The sequence below is a fragment of the Phyllostomus discolor genome, chromosome 11, assembly GCF_004126475.2.
Source record: "Phyllostomus discolor isolate MPI-MPIP mPhyDis1 chromosome 11, mPhyDis1.pri.v3, whole genome shotgun sequence".
In the NCBI taxonomy this organism is placed as follows: domain Eukaryota; kingdom Metazoa; phylum Chordata; class Mammalia; order Chiroptera; family Phyllostomidae; genus Phyllostomus; species Phyllostomus discolor.
The window spans coordinates 76,018,653-76,039,387 of NC_040913.2; the positions used below are offsets into that span (position 1 = coordinate 76,018,653).

At 49.0% G+C, this 20,735-nt stretch overlaps 1 protein-coding gene across 2 annotated transcripts; it reads left to right on the forward strand.

The window, feature by feature from the left end:
- The first annotated feature begins 6,933 nt into the window (after window positions 1-6,933).
- Window positions 6,934-19,948, forward strand: RNF122 (ring finger protein 122). 2 transcript variants are annotated; one of them, XM_028526660.2, is made up of 6 exons: window positions 6,934-7,368; window positions 12,497-12,653; window positions 16,820-16,865; window positions 17,174-17,215; window positions 18,766-18,848; window positions 19,101-19,948. In XM_028526660.2, exons 1-6 carry the CDS (start codon window positions 7,344-7,346, stop codon window positions 19,213-19,215), a joined length of 468 nt encoding a protein of 155 aa, XP_028382461.1. In that variant the 5' UTR covers window positions 6,934-7,343; the 3' UTR covers window positions 19,216-19,948. The 2 variants fall into 2 exon arrangements, with proteins under 2 accessions (XP_028382461.1, XP_035867513.1); XM_036011620.1 differs by having other exon boundaries at window positions 18,769-18,848.
- The last annotated feature ends 787 nt before the right edge of the window (window positions 19,949-20,735 follow it).

Genomic DNA, 20,735 nt, shown 5'->3' on the forward strand with positions numbered 1-20,735 from the left:
AGCGGGTGGGGAAACTGCTACTTCACTTTCTTGGAGAACCACAGACCAGGATCTGCGGGCATCCTGGGTAGAGTATGAATACCTTTGGCCCAAGGGGGGGCCTGGGACGATATACTATTATTGAAAGAAGGCCCCGGGTCCGTTATGTCCGCCGCCAGAAGAAAGACGTCTCTCAATGCCAGAGATTCGTGAAAAGGAAAGGAAATGTTTATTTAATGCTATACTAACTTAAAGTAGTGACCTAATGTCTTTACCAAAATCCCAAAGTCCCTTAAAACACCCACAAACAGACACAGTCCTTCCTTCCTTCCTTCCCCCTTTGCCCAGTCCAGGGTACCGTATCTCAGGAAAGGAAATAGAAGTCCATGGCTCAGGTAGTCTTCTGGTTCTTCTCAGTTAGTACTCTGTCTCGACTGGGAGACCTCCCTGGGTTCCCGGCACCCTCGGCTGAATCGCCAGTATCTCTGCTAAAACCAGGTGGTGGTTCCCCCTTTTAAAGCTGTGGGGGTCCCCACTCTGCCAGGCCGCGTGCTTCTCCTCTCAGGGCTGCGCATGGCTCTCCTTCTCAGGGCTGCCGCGTGGTTCTCCTCCTCAATGGCCGCCAAATCTGGGTTTTAAATCCCCGCGGCCAATCTTCGTCTGCAGCCCCATTTCTGACTCCTCCCACACTCGGCTTCACATGCCGGTACTCCTATCCTCCCAGCTTTACTGGGCTGCCATCATGAGTCTGGGCAGGTGTGGCCCCATGTCCTGGAGCCAGTCCTCTCTGAGCTCCCACGCAGGTGCTGTAACACAGGGGACCGGACCTGCCCCCCAGTTACATCTGGGTTACATCTGGGTGGGGAAGTTACTTCCATTCCCCTGGCTTAGAGCTGATCACAGCTACTTAAATTATCTATGCAACCAGCCAAAGGCTATAGATATGTTAAATGACCAACCCAGAGGTTAGCTGCAAGGCTGTTGCTATGCTAAACAGCTCTCAATGGCCCTGCTCCATTTGTCCCTTCCCCCAACCCACACCCTGGGTGGGGGGGATGGAGACATCTTAAAATCTCCTAGACACCTTAAGTTCTGGGCCCCATTTCAAATGCCTATTTGGGGCCCCCCTCTTGGCTGCACCCTGTAACATCTGGATGGAGGAAGACCACGTTTTTTAAGAATGAAATGAGCGAAGAGCCTCCTTTGCTCAAATATACAACAAACAACCCTAAACCCCTTCAAAGAATTGTGTGTTCCTCTCACGAAAACTGTTTTCTTAAGAAACATAAAAGTCTGGGGGAATGTTGTGACAACTTGTCTCATTTTGAAACAGAACATGTTTATTTGCATTTAATTATCACTATTTACAAATGATGGTGGTTACTGTGCTCTCCTGTATTTTGGGGCTGAATTTGGAGGCCATGGAAGAGAGAGCCTCTTAGTCAAGGATTTCTAAAATGATGGCAATACGATGTTTCGTCCCGGACTCCTCCACAGAATCAGCTCTCTCCCCAAAGTGTTCCTCTAGTGCTTACAAGGCCCTACAATGAGGAGGCGTAGGGGCTGCGGAAGAGGATGTTCCCCTGGGGTGGGGCAGCGGAAAAGAAAGGAACCCCTGACCCAGAAGTTGCTCTTAGAAGTATCACCTTTCCCTCTTTCCGTGGAAGATTTAGCAACATAACGCTCCTTCGGATGATTTACGTGTCTTCGAATCTATAAGTCACTCTCTACTGTTTCTGTTTCTTCTTCATAAAGTAACCAGATTTGTCTTCCTGATTCATGAGAAGCTAGGCTTAGGAAGCAATCCCTGGTGGTGGGGGTGGGGTGAGTTGTCAAAATTGTATTGACATGAATGGAGAAATCAACTTTTTTTTTTTTTAGAGGGAAGGGAGGGAGGGAGAGAGAGAGAGAGAGAGAGAGAGAAACATCAATGTGCGGTTGCTGGGGGTCATGGCCTGTGGCCTGCAACCCAGGCATGTACCCTGACTGGGAATCGAACCTGCGACACTTTGGTTCGCAGCCCACGCTCAATCCACTGAGCTACGCCAGCCAGGGAGAAATCAACTTTTTAAAAAGTTTTATTTACTTATTTTTAGAGGGAAGGGAGGGAGGAAGAGAGGGAGAGAAACATGGATGTGAAAGAGAAACACGGATGGAGCAGGCCCGAACCTGCCACCCAGGCACGTGCCCCAACCCGGAACGGAACAGGCAGCCTGCTGTTTCGCTGGGACGACGCCCGGCCGAGCTGTTACAGAACACACCAAGGGGGGCCTGGGATGATATACTATCATTGAAAGAAGGCCCCGGGCCCGTTATGTCCGCCGCCAGAGGAGAGACGTCTCTCAATGCCAGAGATTTGTGAAAAGGAAAGGAAATGTTTATTTAATGCTATACTAACTTAAAGTAGTGACCTAATTAATGTCTTTATCAAAATCCCAAAGTCCCTTAAAACACCCACAAACACACAGTCCTTCCTTCCTTCCCCCTTTGCCCAGTCCACCAGAGTACCGTATCTCAGGAAAGGAAATAGAAGTCCATGGCTCAGGTAGTCTTCTGGTTCTTCTCAGTTAGTACTCCCTCTCGACTGGGAGACCTCCCTGGGTTCCCGGCACCCTTGGCAGAGTCGCCGGGATCTCTGCTAAAACCAGGTGGTGGTTCCCCCTTTTAAAGCTGTGGGGGTCCCCACTCTGCCAGGCCGCATGGTTCTCTTCTCCAGGGCTGCCGCGTGGTTCCCTTCTCAGGGCTGCAGGAGTCTACACTCCGTCAAGTCCGCGTGCTTCTCCTCCTAAAGCAGCATGGTTCTCCTCTCAGGGCTGCGCATGGCTCTCCTTCCTAAAGCAGCATGGTTCTCCTTCTCAGGGCTGCGCATGGCTCTCCTCAGGGCTGCCCAAGGTTCTCTCAGGGCTGCGCATGGTTCTCTCAATGGCCGCCAAATCTGGGTTTTTAAATCCCCGCAGCCAATCTTCTTCTGCAGCCTCATTTCCAACTCCTCCCACACTCGGCTTCACATGCCAGAATTCGTATCCTTCCAGCTTTACTGGGCTGCCATCATGAGTCTGGGCAGGTGTGGCCCCCTGTCCTGGAGCCAATCCTCTCTGAGCTCCCACGCAGGCGCTGTAACTCAGGGGACCCACCCCCCCCAGTTACATCTGGGTGGGGAAGTTACTTCTGGGTGGGGAAGTTACTTCTGTTCCCCTGTCTTAGAGCTGATCACAGCTACTTAACATATCTATGCAATCAGCCAAAGGCTATAGATATGTTAAATGACCAAGCCAGAGGTTAGCTGCAAGGCTGTTGCTATGCAAAACAGCTCTCAATGGCCCTGCTCCATTTGTCCCTTCCCCCAACCCACACCCTGGGGTGGGGGACGGAGACATCTTAAAATCTCCTGGACACCTTAAGTTCTGGACCCCATTTCAAATGCCTATTTGGGGCCCCCCCTCTTGGCTGCACCCTGTAACAGAGCCACACTGGGCAGGGCTCACCTTGCTTCTGGTAGGGCTCCTCCGTCTAGGACAACGCTGGGACTAAACCAACCTTTTCCGAAATGCCAAGATGGAAGCCCTGCCTTCGACCTGCCTCTCCCAGGCTGGCCGTCAACTGAGGCACCGCCTCTTGGCCACAACGGCCAGGAGTGATGAGAGTGGGAGATTGGGAAGGTATGCATCAGGTTTTCAAAACGAGAGTCCTTAAATGCCTCAGAAGACCTCCCTGGAAGCTGAAAATGTGAGGCTTAAAACATGAGTTGTAGAACATTCTCACGACTGAACTCGCACAGGTGCCACCGGAGATATCCACTGGCCTGTGTGACCACCTTGGTCTCCATGAGAAGTCCCCCTGTTGCTACCTTCCTCCTCCCATCTCCTTAGTCTAGCAGGGGCTGGAGGGGGGGCACACTCCTCACTTCCTGTCAATTTCCCTTCAAAGGGTCTCCCCGCTGGGGACACCTAGCAGGAACTCCGTAGCGCAATCAGACTCACCTATATAGATACCTTTCCTCTGAGTCAATGAATACAAAAAACGATTAGGTAAGTGACAATTACGTTTTTTAATTCTCTACACTGAGCCTAGAATGTGGCAATCTATACACAGGCCTGCACGCACACACACACATCCATTCCAAAGGTATTTACCGAACCAAACACTGGAACCACCACGAGAATGATTCCTGCAGTTGAAAAATCTGTTATAAGGAAGGCTCATGAAGGAATCAAGTTCAGGAAATGACATGATTATCTTGAAAATCCCAGAACATACTATATTCGTTGTACATACAAAGTGTCGAAAGAGATGCAGACAGGGGAAAAATGAGACTTGGTAGGCCACAAAAGAGATGAATTTTTAGCTGAATCTTACAAAATGTCAGGCACAGAAAGAAAAAGGGCATTCCAAACATAAGCCATCCCTTGTACAAAATCAGTCAAGAAAGGATATACTGTGTTCAAGGAGCAACAACAAAAGCTTCACGGCTGATGGAAAGTGTGTTGGAAAGGGGAGTGCATTTGCAGTCAGGAGACAGGCAGAGCCAGACTGAAACGATTTGAAGCCATACTCTAGAGGTTGACTTTATCCCGTAAACACCAGGGACCAATAGAAGTGATTACGCCCGAGGAATACATGATTAGATTTACATTGTAGAAAGGTAACTCTGGGGCCAGCAGAGAGGATGGATTTGAGAGTAAGATCAGAGCATTATTTTTCTCAGCATAACTGCATGAACATTTCAGGGGACAAGGGAAGTTAATTAAATATCTCTGGGGCTCATTCTTTACTGAATCAAAATCTCTGAGCTCCAGGCCTGGGAGCCTGCATATATAACATCTCTAATGTAACAGTGATTCTTGTGGGCTTCAAAGTCTAAGACATACAGTCAGAGAGGCTGCTTAGAAAGTTTTCACCACTGTCCATTTTGGGGGTGAACTGGGGTAGATCTGGTCATGATACCCTTCCAGGCTAGCTCATAAAGAAAAACAATTGTTAAGACAATTCTGCAATTAAGTGCTAAACATTTGCTGCAGACAGCTATGTGAACTTGGCCAAGTTATTTGATATCTGCAGGCATCTTGCATTTACACGACAAAGCACTGATATGCAAATCTTATTTGAGTGCCACAAATTCCCCAGAGATAGGCAAAGTATTTATCACCTTCAACTAACAGATTAAGTTGAATAGGAAGATTAGGTTAAGTCATTCTTCTTTGTTTGCTTGCTTGTTTACTGTCTCTGCACACTCCCCAGTAACTCCCAGAGTAGGAACCGTGTTGATGTGGATGGGTCTCTGATACAACGAAGTGGGTACAAAGCAAATGTAAATACATTTTGAATAAATGAAAGACAGAAAAAAAGACCAAAAAAAAAAAAAGAAAGAAATTCTGCAAGTAGAGACCGGTTGTAAAAAGGTGGAGGGATTAGTCAAAGAACATATATATTGTGACCCATGGACATGGGTAATGGTGCGGGGATTGACTATGGGAAGAGGGGTTGGGCTACATAGGGGGGAAAATGAGGAAAATTGGGACAACTGTAATAGAATAAACAATATTTTAATTCTTTATTATTTTTTAAAATACTTTATTTACTTACGTTTAGAGAGAGGGGAAGGGAGAGAGAAAGAGGGGGGAAAATATCAATGTGTGGTTGCCTTTCAAGCACCCCCTACCTGGGACCTGACCCACAACCCAGACATGTGCTCTGACTGGGAATCTACCAGCGGCCCTTTGGTTTGCAGGCCAGCACTCAATCCCTGAGCCACATCAGCCACGAAATTTTTTTTAAGAAGGAAATGCTGCAACATCAGGCAAAAGAGAGCATATTGGACAGGAAATTAAGATATGTGGTCCTTTATTCAATTACTATTAATTCAACACCTTCACAGTGCTAGATGCTGAAGATCGTACCCTAAATGGATTGCCAACGTCGATTCCTGGGTTTGATCTTGCTACTTGGGATGTGGAGCCCTTACGTGTCTACATTGTGGATGAAAAAAAGGATGCTGTGATAAATCCTAAATTCTTAGCTGAGCAGGTTGGGGTGGGTAGTCAGGCCCCAGGCAAATAACTTTTTAGTAAACGGATTATCTTTGCTTTAAGCAAGCCCTGCCCATTGTTTCTGTGCATTTTGGAATTTGAAATACCTCTTTCAGGCTCCTCCTTCTAAGACACAACCATGCTCCAGAGAGCACGAAATCCTGTAATCTAATCCCCACTTTGCTTTCTCCCACCTTCAGGTAACCTTCCTCAGGTCCCCTGCTTAATTTCAAGTGCACAAAAGAGATTGCAAAAACTGTTACTTTCTGAGCATTTTAGCTCTTGCTTCCTGGCAACTGTCCTCAGTTTTGTCTCAAATAAACTAATAAAAATTCTCTGCAGGTTTGAACGTTTCTTACATGGACAATATTAAGCTTAATTTTCAAGCCTTATTTCCTTGGTAAAATGAAGGTCTGGCCAAAAAATGAGATAACAACTAAAGTTCTTTCCAGATCTCCCTTTTGTTAACTCATCTTTACCTTCTTGCTTCAGTTTCTCACTTTTGCAGTGAACAAAGAAACGTGGTAGCGGCTACTCACGACGGAATCCTTGCCCACGGAGCAGAAATGTAACCACTCCCAGAACTGTTTTCTCAAAGTGCTGCAGAAACCATAATAGATCTGGAGGCGGAAAACAATGTGGCACTAATTGTTCGGCTTCTTCCAGATCCGCGGCGGAGGAGGCTGCTTCCTTCACCTCCGGTCACCTCACGGCAGAACGCGCTCCTCCCTAAGACTTAAGTTTTCCCAGGACTGGGAAGGTAAAAGGGTAAGCGCCTTACCTTGGAAAGACGCTCCGCCCTGGAAGGGGGGCGGGGGCGGACCTGCAAATACTGCCACTGCCAAGAGAAAGACTCCTATTGGCCGGAGGCGGTGACGGGCTGGGGGCGGAGTTGCCGTGGGGTATATAAAGGAGGGGGTGTGCACAACCTGTGTCAGTTTCCGAGTCTCGACCGCTTTCTCCCCTTGTGGTTTGCGACCTGAGCCGTCTCCCACCAAGGCTTTTCTCTCCCCTGCGGGCAGAGATACTGCCGCCTGAGTTTCCCCACCCTGCTCTGCGGTGCCCCAGATCTTCCCCAACTTCGGGGTTCTTCCTGCATTTCCTCGGTGGTGCTTTGATCCGGGAGACTTTCTGTTTGTTTTCTCCTCTTTCCTCTCTTGCTCCAAAACCGGCCTCGCAGAAGCCCCTCACCTCGAAGGGAGTTCCACTTCGCGAGAAAAGCGGCTGCCGCGGAGTGCACCGGCCCCTCCCGCGGACCAGCGAGCCGGTGCGCCCACCTGCCTGCCTCTCCCGCCGCCTGCGTTCGTTCGCCCTAGGAAGCCAGCCGCGGGTTCATTGATGCACCCATTCCAGTGGTGTAACGGTGAGCCTCAGGGGCGGGAGGGCCCTGGGCTGGCCGGGGACGAGGAGGGGGGCGCGAGACTTAAGATCCGGCAGAGGCTCGTTTTCTCTCTCGAGCTAAGTTTCTCTTGTAACGGGGCGGGTGAGAAGGCATCCTGGCGCCTAACTCTTCTGCACAGCGCGGAATTTGAAAAAAAAAAAAAAATCCAGGTTTAATTCGAGGGCCGGGAAGAGTCTCTGAACGTGCGGTGGGCAGGGGGTGTGGGAGCCGAGGAGTTCACGGCCTTTGTGTGGCGGCTTCGCTCCTCTACCCCTTCCCCTGTCTTTGTGCGGTTCTAACTCTGTTCTTTGTTGTGGTTATCCGAGGAGAATTAAATCCGCGCTCGGGCTAGGAGCTCCTAGAGGGAGCTCAAGTTCCCGTCCTAAAACTTTGCAGGCTATTTTAAATATGCATACAATGTAGCGTGGCCCAGAGGTGGCTTCCTCTGTGTCTTTGTTGGCTTCGCACCCGCTGCTATGGCGCTTTGTGCCTAACGGAGGACGTCGGATTCAAGAGCATGGCCTTCTTGAATTGATAAAGTCCTGCAGATAGCTCGGCGCTCGGCTACTCTTGGGGGCAGGCTAGCTTGGAGGGAGCTGTGCTCTCTGGTCCCAAGGCCCGACTGTGATACTAGCTACCGAGCCTCCCTGGCGGAGCGGCATCTCAAGACGCAACCACTCCTCCCACCCCAGTCACTACCCCTCCCCCCTCCCGTTTGGGTAGTGCTAAATTATCTCACCTGAGGCTTTTTGTGGTTCAGGTGATAACGGGTTGGGCTGGGGCCTGATTCCTCATCCAAACTACTGAACTGAGGGCCTCTCTGGGCTGTCAGTTGCAAACCTTAGATACTAATACTCTCCAATGGCCCTCGAGTGCTGGCCGCAGAGCTCTAACTCTGTCGAGTCGGAGTAGGGAAACAGCTAGCCTTATCTCTGAGGGCGGGGAGCCGGTTAGTTAGGAAAAACTCCTTCTTGAGAGCAGACTCCTGCCAGACCTTGCACTAATTATTTCAAGAGGCTTGTGTTTTAAGGCAAGGTTTGGGCAGCATGTGTAAAGAGTGTCCTCCACCCCCCTCTTCCTCTTGGTAGTAGTATGTAATTTCCTGAAAATGAACCAAGATGGCATAGAGGGAGAGGGGGTGGAAGGTGGGGGCGAGGCAGGACAGTGCATCCCAGCATCTGGGAAGGATGCCCGTTGGCTGGAAAGGAGAGGCATTTCCCAGATTCCCTGGTCTTTCTTGGCCAGACCTCCTCCTGACGTCATTCCCACTCCCAGCCCACAGATGCAGAAGGAACATTCTGATGTCAGAGCTCTAGTAGGTCGGCTGAGACAATGAAACGGAGACTTCAGGAACAGAGCCCAGGGCTTGTCGGTCACACTGGCCTTTCTTGGGCGGCTCTCTTTCATAAGAAATTTTTAGACCAGCAGAGGACGAGCTGCCTTATCTGTTCACTTCTGCAAAGTGGCTGAGAGATTCTGTTTTTTGACTCCAGTGAGGAAGCAATCCCTCTCCTCACCCTTTTGTGAAAAATATCTGGAGCCCCTCTTCCCCGGGGGTTGGTATTCTATCCTTCTAACTTTTAGAGGAAAAACTTCCCCACCATCATATTTTCCATTTCTTTTTCATTGTAATACAAGCAAGCGGACCATCCCTTTGGCTAGGAAGCTCTTCTCACCTACGCCTCTATCACAGAGTCCTAGGCTCAGTGACTCCATCCCGGGTAATCAGGCAAGATAAGATAGTCAAGATAAACTGGTGGGAAGTGTGCGCAGGCCCAAGTGCCTACAGAGGGCATACACACACCATCTACAATAGCTACTGTCACCCCTCTGCAGCTTCCCAGAATAGGAAACCAAATGAGTTTCTGTGGGGCCCAAAAGGTACCAGGATCCACCCCATACAAAAATGCATGGAGCACCAAGGCAGGTTGGGGGTTAGAGTCTCTTATAGCATCAGATATTGCTGGTGGGGGTTGTGGAAATGCCCCTGGTAGGGAGGAAGGCTTTGCTGGTATCGAAGACCCAGTTTCCTGGAATGGGGGTCCTAAGGCCCTTTTCCAGAGTGGACTGAGTCCACCATGATGTATTTATGAGAACTGGATTTCCTTGGGGCCACAGAGAGCAAGTGTTTGAGTGGATGGTGGAGGAGTGTTGAAGACTCTCTAACCCCTGCCGGAGCCTAGAAGCAAGAGCTTCCTTTGGGGCATAGCAACTTTTCGTAGCTAATTATTTAATTGTTTTCAGCTTAATCAAAACCTCTTTCAGGACAAGAATTAATTCTTTTACTTTTTGTTTCCCCACACTGTGTAGGTCAATGCATAAATCAGGCCCTTGACAATACTCGTTGATTGACTGGTCATCCATTAGCTGAGGGCACTTTCTGGGCAATTTTCCCAAATGTCAGTCTACTTCCTTTGGAGTATGAGCTTTTGCCAAGGGTACCAGGTTTTGAGAAAATTGGGCCCATTTATCTGTTAACTAGTTATTGAGAACAAGCCAAGCACTAGACTAGGCACTGGAGAATATCCAAATTGCTATCCCCAGACCTAGGAGCATTCAGGTTGATAGGACTCTCATCTCCGATTTTAGGATTATAGTTGCACCTCTATAGTGGTGCCTCAGTTTGCGTGGTGACAGCTTTTATGTCTGTCTTCTTCCCTAGAAGGCGAGACCATCTAGTTGTTCTTCTTTGATTTTATCTTCAGGGTCTATCATGGTACTTGTCATATAATCAATGCTTAATATATGTTTGAGTTAAGTTGACACGAGGAGCAGCAGGGCAATGGAAGACAATTCCTGAGCATGCAAGAGCCAGAACATGCAATAGAGCTGTGAATGCTTAGAATTCTGGGAAGAGAGGGGTCACTGGAATATTACAAAGACCAGGCTCAGTGCACGTCAGGAAGGAAGGGGGTCTCAGGCAGGGAGAGGTAAATGAACACTGATATGGAGGTGTGAGTACAAAGTCAGGCAAGAAATAATGAGGAGACTGGCCCACATGGGGTGGTGCTGCAGGACATTGGCTGGGGAGGTTGAGAGGCCCCCCAGTGCATACATGTTTAGGAAGACTTGAAGCCAGTCATGAGTTGGGGAAATACATGACAGAAACTGAGTAGGAGGGATTGACAGACATATGTGGGCTAAATGAGAGGAGGGACTAGACATCAATTAGGTGTCTGGAATAGGGACTTGGAATAGAATCGGGCCCAAAATCTGTTGGGAATAGGATCTTGGCAATAGAACTGGCCACAAAATACAGAAAGAGGTTTGGAGGGAGGCTCATTTTATGGCCACTAGATCGATCTAGGGGAGGAAGAGCTATGAGAAGTACAACGTCAGCGATGACTCCATCGTTCAAGCCAGGCTTCTGCTGAGTTGTGGTGCAACGGGTAATTATAACGTAGAATTCTGAAGCATATTTTAATGGGTTCTGGCTTCTCACCAAGATGTCAGAAAAGCTCTGAAAACCCATGTTGGAGGCTTGAGTACAGAGGCCTTTGGAGCCTTTGTTAACTGTTGGACTACGGACAGTTTAATGAGTGAGTCTTTAAGATTAAACTGGTATCATGGAATGTGCTTGGGATGTAGCAGGTATATGGTAAATTCCAGTCTACTTGTCTCACTACTTTCTGAAACACAAGAAGTTTATGCTTACCTTTTGGATCACTGTGGTACTCTTGCCTGCAAGCAGTAATAAACAATTGGCTTATTGCTTATGTTCCATCTTTTTTTTTTCCTTATGGTTAAACATTACGGAATATTTACTCACTGTCAGAACCAGTTGTCCCAAGAGTGTGGCTCCAGGATTAGTTCGTCTAGCAACTCACAGACAGATTCTCTCTTCTTGCCCTGTTCCCTCCGCTGCAGGCTTCATAACAAACTGCTCTCTTTCCAGCTGTAACTTGGCTGCCACCACTACAGGTGTTTTGAGCAGGCAGGACAAAATAAAGAGAAAAAGCTTTCCTTTTCCAGCAGACATTCTCTTTGTTTCAATGGCCAGAACCCTGCCACACACCTACCTCAACCCCAAACCCTGCGTGATTGGTGGGCCAATCAGGATTTACCCTTAGAGTCATGTGAGAAAAAGGCAAGCATCTAGTGGCTAGCCAGTGCTTCCCATGCCGAATGCATAAGAATCTTGAGGACCTTGTCAATGTGTAGATTCTGATTCACTGCTTCTGGGGTGGGCCTGATACTCTGCTTTTCACATAAGCTCCAAGGAATATCAGTGCTATTGTGAAACTGTACAGTGAGGCTTTGAGTAGAAAGGGAGACAGTGGCCAGCCAGTAGAAGGAAGCTGCAACTCTCCACCCCCGCTTTCTGGAACGCTGGCCTTGGAATGGATAATTTCTATTCTGGTCCTGTTGCAGCTTGTGTCCTGGAGCAGGTGGCTTAATAATGACAAATGACCTTTGCAATTCCACTTTGCAATTTACAAAGCATGTTTCTTAATACATTTTTAGTCCTCTCTGTATTTTCCTTGTTTTCGTATAAGCTTAGAGGAGTAACTTGGTAAAGGTCACATAGCTAGGAAGAGATGGAGTTGGAACCCAGATACACAGGTTCTTCTTTCTTTTTTTAAGATTGTATTTATTATTTATTTATTTTTTTTTTTTGAGAAAGGGGAAGGGAGGGAGAAAGAGAGAGAAACATCGATTGGTTTCCTCCCACGCTTGCCCCAACCAGGAACCAGTCCACAACCCAGGTTTGTGCCCTGCCTTCGAATCGATCTGGTGGCCCCTCGCTTTGCTGGAAGGCACCCAACCAACCGAGCCACACCAGTCAGGGCTAAGGTTCTTCATTTTGCTACTGCACCATGTGGGCTCTGCCTGATGGAAGTATTTCCATTTTCTGCTTGTTGCCTGAAGCCTTGATTTCCTACATGGGGATGCTGTTTTAAGTGCTGTATGCAGTAGTCTGTTTCACAGATTGGTTAACTTACCCACGATCACATAGCTAGTAGGTATTAGAGCTAGGATATAAACTTATGCACCTGAATCAGAGATTTAGAGCCCAGAGCCTGCTAGTTTTCCCTCCATCCTTGCTGGCACAGAGTACCAGTGGTACATTTCCAACTTTAATATTATGTTTCTTCCCATTTCTCTGCAGGGTGTTTCTGCGGCCTGGGGCTGGTTAGTACTAACAAGTCCTGCTCGATGCCACCCATCAGTTTCCAAGACCTTCCTCTCAACATCTACATGGTCATCTTTGGCACAGGCATCTTTGTCTTCATGCTCAGCCTCATCTTCTGCTGTTATTTCATCAGGTGGGTGGCTTGCTGGCTAGCCAGCTCCCTGGAATGGGGAAGCCAGGAGGAGGAGGCCAGGGGTGGGGTGGGGGCAGGGCGAATCTCCCCCAGCTGGTGCCCCTGCTTTGAAGGCAGGGCCTAGCCAGTCCTTTACTGGGTCCCTGAGGCCTGATGTTTCTATTTACATCACCCTATCAAGTTGTCTTCCCAGAGCATATAAGGTCACCAGGGGTAGGGCTGCATCCTGCCTCTTGGCTACTTGTACTAAGGTTGCCCAGAATTACTGTCTGACCAAGTCATGTCATTGATGGTCCCTCACTTGCCTCTCTATTCACCACTCACACCCTCTGGGTGGCTGGGGATAAGTAGGCCTGCGTTACTCCAGTGGCGTGTACCTCCGGGCCCCTGAGAATTCCTGTTGTCAACCCATCAGACGCTAATATTAGCAGGCTGAGGTCTGGAGAGCTGCTTGTTTATTCTGCCTTGGAAGCTCTTATTTTTGCAAGTGAAAAAACTTACAAACCTCACTTACTGCATAGGGACCCACAGAAGAAACGAACTTCTCTAGGGACTGTTTCTTCTCCTGTTGATAAGACATGGGAACTGGTGGCTATTTCCCACCAAAACACTTGGGGCATAACTAGAATGTACACTGGAAATTAAAGTAGTGTTCCTGACCCCAGAGCACACTTTTGGGATTAACGGTTCTTCATTGTATATTGGGGAGTGCGGAGCACCTCTGACCAGCAGAACATGCTGGTGGTCCTTGGAGCCATGTGGTAACTGACCCCTCTCCCCGACCCCAGCCCCCATGCCCATATTACCAGATGCCTGAGTAGACATCAGCTGGGGTCTAGGCCGGTGTCTGATCAGACCATTTAAGGAGGCTGAGTTAAGATGGAGGAAGGCGCTCTGGTTCCCCACCGAGATGCTCTAGGGAGCTGACTCACCTGAGGGAGGCTAGAGAGAGCACTAGTTCCTATTCTGAAGCTGGAAGAGCTCCCTCTAAGAAGAGGAAGTGCCCTTGGGCCCTGGTGCCCCCCCCTCCCCCCTTTCAGTTCTTTCTCAGAACTTTAAAAAGTCCCTAGGCCTAGAGTTTGCCACTTAAGCCACTAGCTTCTATAAAGACTTATTTTCCCCTCCTGTACAACTGAGTCTGACGTTTGCATCTAATTAGGTGTGAGTGAGTATAGGTTTCTGGTAATCTCCCCACTACCTCAACTCTCCCCAAGCCCAAGTTTTATTCCTTGAATTCTTTCCTCCTGACTATCATCTACCTGCATCTCCTCATATCAAGCAATTTATGCTGCTCCCGGAGACTGAAGATGGAAATATTTCAAATAGCAAAGATCCATGTGCAATGTTAGGAGGGGTCTGTAGAACCTACTCTATCTGGTTGCTTCACACATGCCCAGCTGCAAACGCAGCCACGTGAAGAAATCCTGGAAAATTACTCTGGGCCCATAAGTGGGTGACCAGGTTTCATTTCCTGATTCTGCCATCAGGTGCCATCTGTGTGTTAGGCATCATGGATAACATTTTATAAAATACTTAGCTCACTGAAGTCTGCGGAACATCTCTCCAGTTGAGGTATTAGCCCACTTTGTAAGTGAGGAAGTTCATTCACAGGCAGCTAAGAGCTTGTCCAAGGCCATATATAGAGGAATGTATAGAGATGGGCTAGTCTGGTGGCAATTAACTAGTCTTTCAGATTCCATATGTTTGCCTCTATATGTCTGATTCTTATACCTTGAATGGGAAGTGAAGAGGCAGCTGTGACATCTGTGGCCACTCCCGTACAGCTAAAGCTTGGGTTCCTGCAGAAGGAAGGCTGAGAATCTGGGTATGGCTGATTAATTTTTGTTTGGCTGGACTGAAAGAACAGAGCATCAAAACCGCATGAAACCAAAAGCTTTTCCCGCTGCGGGGGCTGCTCAGCACCACCTGCCCCTCCTGCAGTAATCTGCCCCTTCACCGCCGCGCTGTCCGCTCTGCTGCCCGCCCGGAGCCTGTTGAGCCTGCAGTTTCATGGTTCCAGAGGCTCGCTGGTGTGTGGCAGCCTGTGGGTGTCTATATATAGAAAGACACACAAGCACAGAAGCCACTTCCTCTCCCTGCTTCTCGGTTTCCTCCTTAGCCAAAATAGGCCCATGCCCCCTGCTCCCAACCTGGTGAGCTCATTGGCCAAGGCCAGCCTCCACTCCCAGCTCCCCCTCGCTCGTTCTCCCCCACAGCCCCAAAGGGCTGACTTCTGCCCTACACAGGATGGAGGGGCCAGTGAAGTACAAATAGGCAGGAAAGGAACAATTATTTTCAGGACCTGGCTGCATTGTTTGTTCCAAAAGGGAAAAGACGCAATGGGAGAGCCCACGGGCCGTGGCTAGAAATGGTGTCACTGAGATCAGGGTATTTTTAGCGGCTTTGCTCACCCAACAGCTGAGAAGGCCACCTGTCCAAAGTTGTTGGCACTATATTCCCTGCTGGGATGGCCCAAGGTCTTTGTTTTTTGCTTTGCTTCCCTTGCAACCTTTGTGGCCTGATTCCATCACAATCTGCACCTTCCTAGTCCATCAGCCTACATGCAGGGAGAAGATGCAGCTCCACAAGTCTGCATGTGGGGAGAAGGTACGGCCTCATCAGTCTACATGCAGAGAGAAGGTGCAGCTCTAAAGCCCTCCAACGTTCTGATGAGCATCCTAGGCTCTGAGAGTCAGGCGTCCAGAGTCTCTTGAATAAGACCATTCAAAGGAGACAGCAGCCAGAAGGGAGGAGGAGGGTGGGGAAGGAGGGCGCCCCAGGCATCCTGCAGTACAGCCCTGCGCGCTGCATAATAGCCACGTTGCAGCTGAGGATCACAGGACATGCGGCAGCCCCCCATTCTCTGAGATAAGAAGCAGGTTCCTCACTGCTTCCTTATTTACTCTGCACATGCCTGGTAAGAGTGACTTGTCTCCCTCAGAAGGTGGCTATAAGCACTGCCTAAGCATTTTTTCCTTCCCCAGCTTCACTCAATGTCAGCGAGGTGATAGTTCACATAAGTTTTGGACACGTCCTTCTTGACCCTCTCACTTGGGAGTGGGGGGCAGGAATGCGTGTGAATATATGAAAGCACAAAGTGAAGGATGGGACAGTGGGAGCCCTGGTTAGGCCTTCTGCCCAACCCTCCACTGACCAGAAACCCTCCAAAGAGGAAAGGGAAAGGGGGCATCGTGTGGTGCCCCAAGCTGCAACCCTGTGGCAGGAGTCACTCGGACAAGCTCCTAAGAGGCTCCAGGCATGTGCGTCCTGGCCAGCACCCCGCCCCCGCCCCCTGACTAGGGTGTGTGTACCCAGTTGGTGAAACAGGCCACATTTTGTGTTGAAAGAGCTAGGGCTGTGTGACCAGAGAGACTTGGGTTCAAATCCAGACACTACCGCCAACCACCTCTGAAGTTTGGGCAAGTCAGCTAACGTCTCTGGACTTCATTACTTCCTCATTTGTGAAAAAAACAGCATCTCCTAAAGTTGTCTGAAGTCTCTGAGCACATATTTGAACCTGTCAGTGCATGGATCGCTGCATAGCAAGTCCTCCGTAATGACTGTGCTGTTGCCTTTAGTTACAGCATGCCAGGCTTTGGCTATTGAGAGTTGGGCTGCATGCAGGCCACCAGCTAGAAACGAAAAGGAGAGAACAAAGAAGGGCTCTCCTGTGTTTTCTTGGCACTGTGAGGGGAGAGTGTGCTTTGGTTCCAGAATACTTGTGTTCTCCGGGTCAGAGACTTCATTTACCCCGCATTCTTAAAAGGGCTTCGTGGAAAAAAGCCCTTTTAAGAGTATCTAACTTGTTCTGCATACTCAGCAAGCAGTTGTTGATCTATATACTTTGGGAGACTATAGGAATTTCCCCCCTGGGAACTGGCAGGGAGAGCGAAGGGCTTAATCGGGGTGCTCTGCCAGACAATCCCCCAATCTGCGAGGCCTGGCAGTACATTCTGTGGCTGTTGAACTTGAGTCCTTAATTGACTCTGGGTGACCTGCATAGGTCCGGACCATACCCTAGGGCCTCTATAGGATGAGCTACCCCCTCGGGGAACACCCCTCTCCACCCCCAGAAGAGTGCCAGGCAGCCAACCCACCTTTCCTACTTTGAATGACTTTGTTGGTGCAAGACATAGTGATCGCTTCTCTCCCCTTCATTTCCTCAGCAAACTGCGGAACCAGGCTCAGAGTGAACGATACGGATATAAGGAGGTAAAGCACCACATATTTCCCTGAGATGTTCTACTTGTCCTGCTAGAGACAGGAAAGGAGAAGAAGCTTAAGCTGCCCTGGCCAGGAATCCCCCTCAGCTTCCCCTCTGGCCCTCTCTGAGGATAACTCCTTTCACTGCCTTTGGGTCCGGTTGGCCTGGGTAGTGCCCAGAGCCTTCCCCTTTATGAGAAGAAGGGAGGGAGAGGGGGGCGATCCTGTGCAGAGCTGGAGACTTCCTTCATTGGTTGATACCACCTGGCCCCTGTGGTTGGTCTCTTCTGACACCACACCTCCTCTTTTCTTCCCAGGTGGTGCTTAAAGGTGATGCCAAGAAGCTACAATTATATGGGGTGAGTGTACTGGGACAGCGTGTGGGAGGGCCCCGGGGGCTAAAGCAAATGGCGCCTTCTCCAGCTTTCAGCCGGGACCCTTTCAGGGACCTTTGTAGTTCCTGCCTTGATATCTACTTGGGCCAAATAAAAGTCACTTGTCCCAGCATGTCATTGACATACGGAATTCATCACGTCTGGAACCAGTGCGGGCAGACAACAAAGGGAGCACAAAGGGGCTTGGATACATGGTGACACGTGGCCCCAGGAAGCCTGCTAGGCATGATCTCCAAGGGGAGGATGGTCACACCACTCCGTGCCACACTGCAGCCACCTTTCCCATGTTCAGATCCTATGTCTCAGTTTTTCACTAAAGAAAGGAAGGTCCTCGTACCCTTGTATATACACAGTCTGTCCTAGCAGATTATGGGTCTGAGTAGGATGTGGATTCCTGTGGTTCTTTGTCCCCCACTAGCACTTCACCGCCCACCAGTTCCTTGGGTTCCTCTCAACACTGACTCTAGGAATAGGCCATTCCTATTTTTTTCCCACCTGTGCCTTTAAGATTACCTAACGCCTTTCTTAGGCTTCCTTCTTCCATGACCACAGACACTCCTGCATGGTGCTTTTGTGGTTGTCTGGAGTAAGCAGGATCGTAGACATCTCCAGACACAAGACTACCTAGAAATGGCTGCATTTCGTTTCTGTGTTTGATGGGTGCTATTACATCACAGCAAATTCAGATGTTTCCTAAGCCTTCCTCTGGAAGGGTGATTCAGTTGAGACTGAGGGTGTTAATATATAGGGATGTAAGACTAGACTTAAAGAAAGTAACTGACCACAAACACCATACCCTCTGGTTATTGGCACATGTACCCTTGCCAAATGTCCTAGGCTAGAACAAACTAAAAATCTTTCCTTTGCAACAGTACTGCCCAAGGAAACTTCTGTGATTATAAAAATATTCTGTGTCTGCTCTGTCCAGTGTGGGGCTTGCTAGCCATTCTGTGGCCATTGCACATTTGAAATGTGGCCAGTACAACTGAGGAACTCAATTTTAAGTGGCCAGTACAACTGAGGAACTCAATTTTAAATTCCATCTTATTAAATGACTTTAAATTTAAGCTCTGGCTGGCATGGCTCAGTGTGTTGAGTGCCAGCCTGTGAACCAAAAGATCGCTGGTTCAGTTCCCATTCAGGGCACATGCCTGGACTGTGGGCCATGTCCCCAGTTGGGAGCGCATGAGAGGCAACAGATTGTTTCTCTTGCACATTGATGTTTCTCTCCCTCTCTTTCTCCCTCCCTTCCTCTGTCTCTAAAAATAAGTAAGATCTTTAAAAAAAAAATCAGGAGATTTAAAATTAATTAACTAATTAAAAAACATAGTCACATGTAGTTAATGGCTATCATACTGTCATATTTTAATAAAATGTGACTAATGTGTTTCCAGATGATAAGGAAATTGCTAGAACTTAGTTTTCTTGGATGGGGTCGAGATAATACGTGTTCAGGATGGGTGATGGGGGCTCCGGCCCTTTCTCCTCTCATGCTTCCCCCTTTCTTCCCACAGCAGACCTGTGCAGTCTGTCTGGAAGACTTCAAGGGGAAGGATGAGTTAGGTGTGCTCCCGTGCCAACATGCTTTTCATCGGAAGTAAGTGTCCACAGTGCACACGCGTGTGCGGAGATGCCTTGTAAAAGCAATAAGCAGAAAGCATCTTCTAGAACCTCCAGTCCTTCCCCCTCCCATCTCCCCCTTGTCAGGATGTCCCACACCCTATCTGGACAGCCGCAAGCTGGAGGGGTTAGACTGGGGCACTGGGTCTTGCTCTGAAAAGCAGCTGGGCTCTGTGAATGAATGCCCGCCAGAGCAGGCTGGGTATCTCAGGTCTTCTTTTGCCCACAGGTGTCTGGTGAAGTGGCTGGAAGTGCGCTGTGTCTGCCCTATGTGTAACAAGCCCATCGCTGGTCCCTCAGAGGCCACGCAGAGCATCGGGATCCTGTTGGATGAGCTGGTGTGAGCGCTGCCTTTATGTCAAGGCCTGGAGAAGACCTCTTGCCTCATGGATGCCTGGTCCCTCTGCGTAGCTTCATTGAACAAGACTGTTGGGTGGTTATGGTTGTGCTTCCCTGAAGAACAGGGCTGGTCTCCCGCCAGCCGGGGGAGACCAGATTTGCCCCGCACTCCTGCCTCCTGAAGTCTACTTCCCTACTACTCAGTACTGAAAGCATCACCCGTCGAGACCAGTGTATGCTGGTACTGGATGATTTACCTGCCTTGTCTCTGCTCTGGGGAAAGAAAGCCACCCCTGTCTGGCCAACAGCGTGGGAGCACACAGAGAGATAGAGGCTGTGTGCCCCCCAAAGCCCTAAAAGAAGGGATGAGGTGGTCTCTGTCTTCCCCTCCTCCCCACTCCTTCCTAGGAAGGTTAAAAGGGAAGGAAGGAAGAAAAGATCAAGCAAACAAGTGCCTCCCGTGGAAGTAAGGAGGCTCTGTAGGAAATTAGGAAGAACAGGGACATGTAAAACTAAGTCAATGTTTACGTGGGACCTATGGAAACAAAGGCTGGCTGGCCGGCCTGCTGGCTACAGGGTAATGGAGGGCCAGTCCCCTCCCCCTGCTAGGATCTGAGGTGCTATCCATTCACTCTCTCCCTCGGTTAATCTCAGAGCTTCCTATTCCTTGTTGGGGTCTGGGTGCCCCCGCCAGAGGAATGGCTTGTTCTACACTCAAATGGATTTCCAGGGGCTTTTTCTAAAGGAGCAAAAGGGGCCTGGGGATAGGGGTGTCTGGAGATTAAGTTAGCAACAGACGCCTTCTTCCCCTTTGTAAATAGTATTTTTATACTTCATCCCCGCCATCTCGGGATTTATATAGGGAATGGAGGGGGTGGGGGTTTCCGTTCCTCCCCAGAGTGGGTGAGGGTGGGAGACGGTATGTATTTAAAGAAAATTAAATTTAATAACAAGTTTCGCTAACCTTTTGCCTGTGGTTGTGGCCTGTGTCTGTTGGCTCTTTTCCACCAGCACGAAGTTCTGTCACTGCGTCTCCTCACTTTCCCACATTCACATCAAGCACACGAGCACACAGTTTCCTGACCTTTAAACAGGATTGGTGAGAGTGCATTGCCTGTGCAAATGCAGGTTAGGGCTAATGTCAATGTACTTCCATATCTGACTCAGTCAGGTTCATTCATTGGAACTTCTAGAATTTTTTTTTTAAATCCTCACCCAAGGACATGATCATGGATTTTAAAGAGGGAGGGAGGGAGATACCCATGTGAGAAGCATGGAGGGGCTGCCTCTTGCATGTGCCCTGTCCCCAGCCCAAGCGCACAACCTAGGTATGTGCCCTGACTGGGAATGATAGAACCCACGACTTTACAGTTTGTGGGATGACACTCCAACCAACCAAGCCACACTGGCCAGAGCTGGAATATTTTAAAAGAAAGTTGACATGTGCTGCTACAGCATTCTGTGTACTAAGAATTAATACAGTTGTACTTGTAATTCAATCAACTGGCTGTTAATACAAGTAAAA

Coding starts and splice junctions, on each gene's coding strand:
- RNF122 (XM_028526660.2), top strand. CDS start 7,344: ATGCACCCATTCCAGTGGTGTAACG. Junction 12,654..16,819: donor TTCTGCTGTTATTTCATCAG/GTGGGTGGCTTG, acceptor TCATTTCCTCAG/CAAACTGCGGAACCAGGCTC. Junction 18,849..19,100: donor CAACATGCTTTTCATCGGAA/GTAAGTGTCCAC, acceptor TTTTGCCCACAG/GTGTCTGGTGAAGTGGCTGG.